Source organism: Phalaenopsis equestris, unplaced genomic scaffold (assembly GCF_001263595.1).
Source record: "Phalaenopsis equestris unplaced genomic scaffold, ASM126359v1 Scaffold000032, whole genome shotgun sequence".
Lineage (NCBI taxonomy): Eukaryota > Viridiplantae > Streptophyta > Magnoliopsida > Asparagales > Orchidaceae > Phalaenopsis > Phalaenopsis equestris.
In genome coordinates, this window is record NW_018164474.1 from 738,151 (window position 1) to 750,265 (window position 12,115).

The following is a 12,115-nucleotide window of genomic DNA, read 5'->3' on the forward strand; positions in this document are numbered from 1 at the left end:
CAGTCATACCAAGGAGGACCGCACCGAGCAAAGAGTAGATGGGGTTTGACTCTTTCAGAACGAAAGAAGAGAGTATATTCTTTCAAAGATAAGGCTGTGCCAAAAATGTTCAGAAACTTAATGAAAAAGCCCGAGTTTAGATTGCTAGAACTAAAGAGCCAGAAGAAGCTGACATGAAAGACTATCCCAATTTCAGCCTCTACCACAGGATGCTGAGACATACAATAGAGGGCTGCTTCATTTTTCAATGATTGGCTCGAGTGGAACTTTAAAAAAGAAAATATAACCATCCCGAAGGAATATTTAAAAAACTCTGACAGAGATTCTGTAAATATGATTTCAGCCGAGTCAATCACTCTGATAGATCTGTATTCAAAGAAAGATGGATAGAACACAATTTGGAGCAAGTCATCCAAGAAGATATTGGATCAGATGTAGACCGCTTCAGTGCAGACAGCAGTCCAGAGCCTACAGTCTGCCCAGCCCAAGATGGAGATTTCACCAGAGAAATCGCCACAACCAGAGAAGGAGAAGAACGATGTCATGAAGACCGATAGCTCGGGGAGTAGGATAGGGGCTGCCTCTGTTGAATTGGTTGTCTCAAATTCGGGGAAGAAAATCCTCAAACTCCTGACTATGTATGATTATCTTTTGTCCCATCGGGGTATTATGAATATAATGCTTATAATTATGGTTACGTTCTAATTGTTTCTAACGATAACGTAACTTACTTTGATCAATCTAACTTCGATCTCCATTCTCAAACTAATCCTCAAATCATAATTAAGTCCGATGAGCCCGTTAACGAGAATGATGAAACCTCAAATCTACCCAATTGTCCCAATTTTCCACCATAAACTCTTTAAAACATTTCCCCATTTCAAATTGAACCTTCATTGGCCTTGGTCAAGCCTCAATTTCACTAAAAAATCAACTTAGACCAAAATCCCCAATTTTGCCTCAAATTTGAGTCATTTCACTTTCACACCTCTTTGTCCGATCTTTTGAAAAGTTCTACCCCTTGAAATTATTTAAGACAGTATCCCCTGATTTTTATCGATAGTTGTCTTAGATGAACTCGGCTGTCTAAGATGTACTGTCTAAGATTAACTATAGGGGTTTGCCCCTATAGGAAATTTTTAAGCACCCAACTTCAAATAAACCCTAATTAATTTTTTCGTATTAAATAAGAAAACTTGTCGTTCAACATAAAAAATGATTTTTCGCAGACATAAACAGATTTCATAAATTCTTTAATTTATTTAAATCGAGTCTTACCAGTAAGTAGTGTGTCTACCTATCGGGATAGATGCATTGTTTGTGGTATTAGACTCGTTTATTTAAACTACTGATGATATGATGTCGGTTCGATTCTGTCTTTTCAAATTTTAAAATAATATTTTTCCCAAATTATACATGTACATATTAAATTAAACCAGGTGTCGGGATATACATTCTGGTGACCGACAATTTCCCAATTTTTAAGGGCCGACAATATTCTAACTTAGTTACATTCCTGATATTGTCAGATAGGGAGGACATGCATAACATAAGAGATATACAAGGTATGCATGAAAGATAGACATGATAGGAAAAATATGAATGAGATAAAAGATAAAATTGACATGAGAGATTTGCATGATATATATGATGATTAATTACACGATAAAGTAAATATGCATGTTAGTACATTAATGAAGATATCTTGAAACAATGCATGTTATGAATTAGCTTATATATAAATGCTTATATGTGCATGTTCAGAGAAAGAATTCACTCCCCAATGATACAGCCAAAGGACGCCAGTATACCCGCGCGCATAGTTTTTCTACCACTTCAAAAAATTATGATTTTTAAATTATTAACCGTTGTGCCGACGAGAGAATATCGGCCAAAAGCGAGTAGATAAAATGTTACTCCCCTAACAATTGTGATCTTTAGATCGCTAATCACTGTGCCGACGAGATAATAAAGGTTGGGGCAGGTAAGGGACTTTCCACCATGGACAATTGTGATATTTAGATTGCTAACCGCTGCGCAGACAGATTAATATCGGTTGTGTTAGGTTTTGTTGATTGAAATCCTCAAAGAGAGATATGTATGTAAAAAGTATAACGTAAAAGTAAGTTAAAGTAAATACATATAGAAAATTTAAATATTTTTATTTAGAAATCTCATTGATACATGCTCTAGTATATAGAAGATTTCTTATAAAAATATTAAAGACTAGCATATTATAAGATTTCTTATAGTAATATGAAAAATCAACGTGCATATTGATTTGTTTTTCTTGGATTGCTATAGTTTAGATCGCTAACCACCATGCCGACAAGATAATATAGGTTGGGCAGGTAAGGGGCTTTCCACCATGGATAATTGTGATATTTGGATTGCTAACCACTACGCAAACGGATTAATATAGGTTGTGTTAGGTTTTGTTGATGTAGATCCTCAAAGAGATATATGTATGTAAAAAGTATAAGGTAAAGGCAAGTTAAAGTAAATACATATAGAAAATTTAAATATTTTTTTTAGAAAATCTCATTGACACATGTTTTAGTATATAGAATATTTCTTATAAAAATATTAGACTAGCATATTATAAGTTTTTTATAGTGATATGAAAGATCAACTTGCATATTGATTTGTTTTTCTTGGATTACTATAGTTTAGAAATGTGATTACTCTTGGGTTACGTCTTATAACTCATTATGTTACTTTAATATTGTTTAGGTTTTAAACATTTGAACAAGATAAATAAAAGAGGATCAAATATGTATAGGAGGCGAGAATAACAATCCAAAATATACAAACTTCTACTTGTTAATTTAATTGATTTTTTTGTGGCTCTTTCAAAAATATTTGAATATTAAACTATTAGTAATAGAAATATAGTAATAAAGAGTTGATTTCCACTAACTGACCGTTCATTCCCGTTTTGTTAACTTCAAGGCCTGGACCAGATCGTGACAAAAGTGGTATCAGAGCATCAGATTTATATTAAAATGAATGAACTAAAAGAATGATTGGACTAAATTATAAATAATATAAATTAAAATTTTAATTGAGTTTAAATAAAGTATATTGTTGTTATTTTTGAATTATGAATAATCATCAGGAAGAGGTCAGAGATGATAATGTCAAATTTAATGTCCTTAGAATGTCACAGCCAGTGCTGGTGCATTTTCTGATATGATGAATGTTATGACTCAGCGGATTAAGACTTCTCAATCTCAAGCTAGTAATAGTGGAGGTGCATCAATGAATAAGAACTTGAAGCTCATGAGACTACCTTTGTTTTCTGGAGCATGAAGCACGGAGAAAGCTGAAAACCGGCTATTAAGAGGAGAGGAATATTGATGGGTTGTCATGTCCACCATAAAGAGGAGGTCATGTCAACCATAAAGAGGAGTTACCCTTGCCACATTTGCATTTAAAGGTGAAGTTGAAAAATGGTGGGAACGTAAAATACAAGAGAAGTTTGGAGGTAGAACCAGCTAATTGGTGCAATGGGCGATTTGTGAGAAACTTCATAGGTTGGTTTGTACAACAATCGGCTAGGAGACAGATGCAAGATAAATTCAAAAAATTGGTGCAAAAAGATCGATCGATTATGTAGCACGAAGTGAAGTTCACTGTGCTATCAAGATATGCACCATAGCTCGTTCTGAATGCACAAGAGAAATGTCATAGATTTCTTTTTGGATTGAAAGATTCAATCAAGCAATCAGTACTGCACTTGAGATTGAAAACTATTCAGTGTTGGTGGAGAGGGTTAGGTGGGTGGAGATTGATCTCCAACAGACTCGGAAGCGTAGAGATTTGCACAAGAAGAAGCGTTAAGAAGAAGTGGCACCAACAGTTCATTCAGGAGGAGAGTCTAATGAGAAGAAGATAAAATACTACACTGGTGGAGTTATTAGTCATGCTGGCAGCAGCACTGCACAACTCTATGTTAAAGTGTGGAAAGCAACATCGTGATGAATGATTATTTGGTTTGAAGGTCTGTTACTTTGAAAACAACCCGGACATCAAAGGAGAAAATGCCCTAATTTTGCTCAAAGATCCACGTCAGATGTTAACCCAAGAAGGGATTCAGCTCAGAGGAATTTTCAAAAAGGATCTATTTTAAGAAGCAATCAGCAAAGGATAACAAAATCGGCACTGTGACTCGTAAAGAACAACCCAGACAAAACATTTGTCGAAGAGTTTTAAAATATATGATGGGGTGTTTATCTTTTCAAAGAGAAATAATAAAATGAAGCAATGGTGTTTGAATACAATCTGTCACATACAAACCTAAATGTAGGACATTTAAGCTATAGTTTGAGCTAACAAAATTAGTAAGGATATATCTAAACTCCAAAGTTGTATACCCATGAGTTATACTATAAGATAAGTAGAGTGAACATCCAACATTTAGAGATTATTAACATGATTTCTAATAAAACGATTTACCATGCTAGAAGGGACAAAACAAAGCTTGAATGAAAACTTTAATTAAATAACATTCTTTAGAGATGAATAGAAACATTAATTAAATAATGTTCTATTTCACTTTATTTTTATACCAGGCACCATTATATTTATCTCTCTCATTTTTCAATTGTTAATTTGAACTTAGCTATTCAAGCAAAAATCCACCTGATTTTCAAGTTCTCAAATTTCCCAAGCCATCTTAAGAAGAAACCTAGATAATTTACTACAACATCTGTGAAATGAATGGTAGAGCTTTTTATACCCTATCTTAAGGCAAAACCTAAATAGTTTTAGGTAAATTTCTACAGCATGCTACAGATTTAGTGGAGAATCTTGTTATAACATGGAAGTGAGATCTGGCTGCAGAGTTGATGGTAGAGCTTCTCATACTCCATCATAAGGAAAACCTATATAATTTTAGGTAAATTCCCAACATGTTATAAACTTAATGGAGAATCCTCTTATACCTTGGAATTGCTTTCCCCATGGATCAGTGAGAAATTTGCATTCTAAACTACAACACCCAAAATTTAAGAATAGGTAAAAGTTCCGCAAAATTTTAAAGTATCCAACATTTCACACCTCTAAAATTTCAACCGAAACTATTTTATAAAATTCTACGCATTAAAACAATCAATTTGATATAAAGCACTATACATAAATTATGAATGGATTGAGAGATAGAAAATTCAAAAGTATATGATCAATAACTTAATTAATCCTGATCCTCTTCTAATCTCCTGCATATGCACTGTTCCGAACCGATCTTCCTATGCATTTTTTTAACCATAGGATAGATTGGATGGCTGAGATCCATTGGAATTGCCCTTATATGTTGAACCTTAATTCAGTTCCTCCTAATTCCTCTCCACACGAGAGTTCCTCAACTCGGTTACTGTACCAGGTCGCGAACAGAGTGGAAGCCCAGCCCACCGAGTGCTTCAGGTGGTCATTCAGGGTTCCGAGAGAAAATCTAAAGATATGAAACCCTCTTTAACGCCATTCTAAACATTCCTTTCTTTCCTCAAGTTTCCATTTTGGCATTTGCCATGAAAATGTCCATTTAATCGTTTTCAGTAGCTGTTGCAGGAGTCAAACTTGTATCAGAATCATCGAACTTGATTTGTGAGCTTTCGTAAGGGCTATTAGCACAAAATCAGCGAGGGGGAGGGAAGAGTGTGGTGTTATAAAGAAAAAGTGAAATGAATAAACGGTATCGGAAGGGCAGATTTATACCGAAAATTTTGTTTGAGATATGTTTTGACAAGTTAAGATTTGGGTTAAGTCACGATATGAGCCTGAATATCATGAATTTCTATGATGTCTACGATTTTCAGGTTGTTCACACGAGACTACGAACTCGAAACGAGCGTGTGAAAACTCATTGTGCTACTTCTTCTCGTCAAGTAAAATAATCTCGTGCTAACTTCAAAAAAAAATAATTTACTGTAGGTTTAAGTGTGAATTTTCTATACTTGAGAGCAATACCTACTAAAGAAACATTAATAGTTTTCCCTTTTTTTTTTGGTAAACTTGAATGCGTCAATGTTTTAACACATTTTTCATGGAGATAAGGAATTGTTTCTTTTTTAGTTTATATTTCTAATGTTTAGTTGACCAAAATTGTTGATGTCACAGTAATTAGGAAATTTTCTGTATAAATTCACATTGCAAAACTCTTCGAAAGAAGTTTAAGCCAATTTTAGAAAGATTGTCATGTATTAAAAGTATCACTTTAATCCATTTTCGCAAAGATTTTCCAGGAGGAAATTTAAAGGTATGAAACCCTCTTTAACGCCATTCTAAACATTCATTTCTTTCCTCATGTTTCCATTTTGACATTTGCCATGAAAATGTCCATTTAATCGTTTTCAGTAGTTGTTGCAGGCGTCAAACTTGTATCGGAAGCATGAACTTAGTTTGTGAGCTTTCGTAAGGACTATTAGCAGGAAGGGAAGAGTGTGGTGTTATAAAGAAAAAGTGAAATGAATAGGCCGTATCGGAAGGGCAGATTTATACTGAAAAGTCTGTTTGAGATATGTTTTGACAAGTAAGTTAATATTTGGGTTAAGTCACGATATGAGCCCGAATATCATGAATTTCTACGATGTCTATGATTTTCAGGTTGTTCACAGGAGATGGCAAACTCAAAACGAGCGCGTGAAAACTCGTTGCGTTGTTTCGTCTCGTCATGTGAAATAATCTCGTACTAACTTCAAAAAAATAATCATCTATATGTTTAAGTGCGAATTTTTTATACTTAAGAGCAATACCTTAGTAATACTTTTCACTTTTTTTTTCGATAAACTTGAGTGCGTCGATGTTTTAACACGTTTTCCATCCGAGAAAAGGATTTGTTTCCTTTTTAGTTTATATTTCTAATGTTTAGTTGACCAAAATTGCTGATTTCATAGTAATTTGGAAATTTTCTGTATAAATTCCCATAGTGAAACTCTTCAAAAGAAATTTAATCTAATTTTGGAAAGATTGTCATGTATTAAAAGTATCACTTGAATCCATTTTCGCAAAGATTTTCCTGTATTACAAGTGTCAGATAAAGCCTATTAAATTGCAAAAAATATAACCTCCAAGAATTCGTGGTGCTCCATTATAACATGTACCTGTGTTGTAGTGACAGCCTCTTCTGCTTCCTTCAAACGAACAAGTAGTTCTCCAGCAGCCTCTAAAGCCTCAGCAGTATCCCTTAGCTGAGTCTGGAGACCTTTGTTTTCATTTCTCCAGTACCGCCTCTCCTTTTCTCTCTCTGCCCTAAGAGCTTCAATTTGAGCGGCAAGAGATTCAATGAGTTTATTATCAGCACCTTTCACACCAGCTCGTGCTGCTGCATTCTTCATATCAGTTATACCCTCCCTCATCTTCCGATGCCTCCCAAGCAAAGCGATATGCCTCTCTTCCAGCTCAGCATATTGTTCTAAAGTTCGCGTATGAACCTCTAATGCTGTTTGAAGTGCCTCCTTTAGCTCCTCAGAGCATTTCTTCTCAGATTCAAGTTCGGATTTGCATTTATCAGTAAGCGCACGACTGGATTTGAGTTCTGCTCGAAGCTCTTCAGACAGAGAAATCCACTTGCTCTCCTTTTCAGTCCAGCAGCGTCTCTCCTGTTCCATGATTTGTTCAGCACTTTCTTCTTTTGTTTCAGGAATCATGGTGAGAGGAGCTGACATATGTTCAGTTGAATGGGTCAACTGCAGCAATGGACTTCGACCACATGTTGATGCCAACGAATAGTCTATGAAACACTGCAACTGGCGTTTTAGGTCTTGTATTTCCTCAATCAGTACATCCCTTTCACCCATATTAAAGAAGTTTCTATATCCATCCAGCTCATTCTGAACTCTTTTTAATTCAATCTTTAGATGTAGAACTTCAGGATGATTCTGAAATTTCTCTTTTAGCATCTGTAAGAGAAAAAAGGATCGCGTGTTTTGTAAAAACTCTCAGAAATTGACTGCCTCTTCAATAAAATCCATGCTGCGGATAAAATGATATAGATATACTAGTAAATCTAACTGACCATGTGTTCGTTTCTTAAGGAGAGAAATTCCTCCTCCATGAACTCTTCTGTTGGTATAACACCATCCATAAGACCCTCTAGACGGCAGATTTTATCCTCACGGGTCTGCTCAATAACTGAGATGCATTCACGCTCATGTTTGTATTGTTGGACCTGCAAATAATCAAGATGTATGATGACAAGTTATAACTCGTTGTTCTGTAGTTTAAAACTATGAGTTAAGAAAGCCACCCACCAAACGATTTAGATGCATAATTTCAGCAGCTTGTTTAGCACAGTGATCTTCAAGAGCCATTTCCCTCCTAATTGCACCGGCCAAGACCTTCTCCACTGCCTGAGCATAAGACATGTCTCACAGATTTCATAAAAAGTTACCAGGCAAAACTTATGATATAGAAATAACATATATTTAGCATTGTAAAATCATACTTTTGGCACAAGCTTCCTGCATCGATTGAGAGATTGTAACTTGCTAGCTGATTGACCATCCTCCACAGGCACTATTTGCAATCCTGCCTGCTCAGTGCTATTATCACATTCGAGTGGCAAAGCATTGTTCTTGCAGTAACTACATATAAAAGCAGATGAATCTTCTAACATACATGATCCTTGCGAGAATGTTTGTATGCCAATGTCAACCTTGTTCGTTGAGGTCAGAAGCCTCGGATCAAATGGTTTCAAAGAGAACCGGAATGCCGGATTCCTTGCAGATGAAGTTCGATGGTGGCAATCAATGACTTGAAGACCATGTTGTAAGCTTGCTGCAAGTTGTTCAGCCGTTGATAACGAATTCCTGCTGGATAGAGTGGGATGAACAGCATTATTATGGTTTAAGTTATCGGCAAATGAAACAGTAACTGCTCCTGAATCATGTTCCAAACGTGACGATATGTTTTTCTGAGATGCTGAAGTTAAAGATGTACTCAAACTTTTCAGACTACAATTTTCAAGTCTAGGAGACAAGTTGGACATGGGTAATGCTGAAATTAATGTTGATGACCTCAGACTTCTACTGCAATTCTCAAATCTAGGAGACTTACTTGATATGGGTGACTCGAGAGCCAAAGATGTTTCACATGCTGTAATGTCAAGCCTGCAAGGTGAAACGTGACTTTGAGAAGTAAAAGAGTTATGAGAATTGTCAATAACATTGGCCCCTACAGGATCACTACCAATAACCACAGAATGTTCCTCAATAATTTCACTGCAGCTAACATCCAATGACTTTCTCTTAGCAAGGATTGTTACTGATTCACACACGTCCTGAAATGTGTCCTCTTTTATGTCGGGAATGATCGAAACTTCTGCGTCTGTAATTTCTGTTATTTCTTGGCTTTTTATTAAAAAGTCTTCTGCTACAGTTTGCTGTCCTTCATAACCTTCGACGCTCATTATCTCTTTATTTTGGTCATTTAGAAAATCAGAACCTTGTATTTGAGTTGGGTATGTATCATTAAGATTAGGTTCTTTATCAGAATTATCAGGTTTTAAATCTTTCGGGTCTTTCAAGCTATTTGGTTCCTCATTAGCACAAAATTTTTCTAAATCAGAGGTTGAATGTGCCTCAATACATGTTATTTCAACTCCTTCCCTGACGATTTCCATCTCTTCATCACTGTCATCATCCACAAGTGGTAATGTTCTTGGACGACAAAGGCTTAATCTCAAAAGATTCAAGCTTCTTTGGACATTCCATCCAGTAGAATTTCTGCTATTGTTTTCTGTAGATGTGTCATTTGATTTTATTCGTAGAAGTTCATCCTGATTATGAAAAAATAATATCAGCCTCCTTTATGGCATCATTGAAGATGTGTTAATAACGATATAAAAATCTAAGAAAAATTACCTTCAGTTGACGTATTTGTTCTCTTAGGACACTAACATCATCCTCCATCGTCTCATTTACAACAGCCTGGTTTTTTATTGCCTTAGCACGCTGTGCAAACCTCAAGGTGCTAAAAGTTTCATTCTTGCAACTGAACTCATCAGAATTTCCCGTAGTTGAGGATATCAGAAAAAAAAAAGAGAATATAACCAACTCTAGTTGATTTGTACTTACCGTTTTGAAGGTGAAATAGCACAGATCATGGCCAACTTTGCATTACCACCGAGAGATTCCTGCAATAAAAATGTCAGCCTCGAGTCTCTATAAGGGACGTGCCTATGTTTTCCAGACTGAGAAACTTCTGCTAGAATATTAATTAAATTCCTGCATGAAAGACAGAGCTGGTAATTAATGAAAAGTAATTTACAGTAAAAATACAACCAAAGAAAAAAATAGTCCAAAAGGAATTTTAAAATGTACAGAAAACAAAATTACAGAAAAGCCATGTGAATCGAATTAGATTGGTCACTTAGGGGGTTGCAAAGAAAGAGTGGCTGCTGGTGAGGTCGATAACAGGGAGATGAACTATAAACACGTTACAAGTTTATTGCCTGTAGAAAGCCTGATAGAACTATAACCACGTTACAAGTTTATTGCCTGTAGAAAGCCTGATACAACGCCCTGGTAAGATACAAGTTTATTGCCTGTATTTAAATGTTCACAGCCATGTAGAAACCATTTGCCTTTTTCATTTTATTTAATAATGTTGATAACAATAAGAGAAAAACTAAAAAACCTATTCAAGACTTAGCTTGATGTTCTGAAGATTACAAGCTTCATAGTCCATGGATAATGCAAAAGAATAATGTTCAAGGCTGCAATATTTTATACGTTTGACATCAAATAACAAAATGTGCTGCTTCAAAAATCCATCACCATCATAATAAAGCCTAATAAGTTCAGCCAAAAAATAGAGTTTTTAACCAGCCAGTCATACCATCTCTCTATATCAATGAGATAAAAAAAAATACCCGAGTTGGGAAAGGGAACGATTGATGTTGCCTGCTTCCTTTAAACGTTCACCTGCAGCACGTGTGGCCTTTTGTCTTTCGGATCCAGCTAGATCAACAAGGTTTATTCTACTGGTCTTTAAGCTACTAAGGCCATCTGACATACTCTGGAAAATTCAATAGGAAGTAAATCAGATAGATGCTAAGCTCCAAACCCAATATAACAAATTAAAGGGCAAGGGCAACTTGATTAATCTCCCAACATTGAAGCTAATCATCATCAATACCACAAGCTTTATACCAAATATGACGAGTTTGTGCAATAATGAAGCTATCACATAATTAATAGATTCATAAAAAGCTCAATACTTATGAGTCAAAAATCTAATTGGCAAAAATAAAAAAAAAACTCATTTCTCACAAGGTTCATAGAAATATTGATTTAATGCATCTTAGGGTCTAAGGTTTTTAATGCAGATCTAGACTAAAATGCACAAAATTACGTACGCAAGATCAAATTATGGTCACAAATATCTAATTTAGATAATTATATGTTACTTAGGAGAAAAGCTAGGAAAATGTGAAATTCAAAAATAATAATTTAATATTCATCTAATGGAAATATTGTATAGAAATTTATGATTATAAAAAAATAATGTTTGATTGAAAATAGCACGGCAATAAAAAACAACCATATCTCAGAAGATTAATAGAAATATTGATATAAAGCAGCTTAAGGTCTAAAGTTCCTAATGCAGATCTAAAATGAATTGCACAAAACTACGTACACAATATCAAGTTATAAATATCTAATTTAGATAATTATTTGTTACTTTGGATAGAACATAGAAACATGCAAAATTAAAAAATGCTAATTTAATATTCGTTTAATGTAAATCTTTTATAGAAATGCATGATTATAAACAAAATTTACATGTTCGATTGAAAATCACAAAGAAATATAAAAAATTAATTAGAACCAATTCAAATTTGTCAAAGACGACTGTCATTGGACGCAATACTTTCAAGATGATGATAAGAGTCAATGATAAGAGAACTGGTTGAGTGTTTTTGTTGTAAGAAACTTCTCATGCCTAACGTTTACCTTGTATTCATTGCTTCTAATAATACTCATGATTGTTAAAGTAACACGAGTTTGCTACATTGTCCATAATTGCTATAGTGCTTGTGATGCTGTGACAGTTTATGAGCAGAGAAAAAAAGATGAATTTTATTGGAGGAATTATAACAAATTTGTTTTGCAAA

General features: G+C 34.8%; 1 protein-coding gene across 2 annotated transcripts in view; it reads right to left on the bottom strand.

The window, feature by feature from the left end:
* LOC110018715 (kinesin-like protein KIN-12A) overlaps window positions 1-12,115 on the bottom strand; it is a 43,862-nt gene that overhangs the window by 21,635 nt on the left and 10,112 nt on the right. For both annotated transcript variants that reach the window (XR_002293381.1, XM_020716124.1), the window contains exons 9-15: window positions 10,871-11,016; window positions 10,074-10,223; window positions 9,861-9,990; window positions 8,444-9,775; window positions 8,250-8,348; window positions 8,015-8,167; window positions 7,101-7,898 (exon numbers count right to left, since the gene is read on the bottom strand). Coding sequence is in view for 1 of the 2 variants with exons in the window: in XM_020716124.1 (XP_020571783.1) it covers window positions 7,101-7,898; window positions 8,015-8,167; window positions 8,250-8,348; window positions 8,444-9,775; window positions 9,861-9,990; window positions 10,074-10,223; window positions 10,871-11,016 (2,808 nt within the window). In the remaining variant the exon portion in view is untranslated. The remainder of the gene's footprint in view (window positions 1-7,100; window positions 7,899-8,014; window positions 8,168-8,249; window positions 8,349-8,443; window positions 9,776-9,860; window positions 9,991-10,073; window positions 10,224-10,870; window positions 11,017-12,115) is intronic.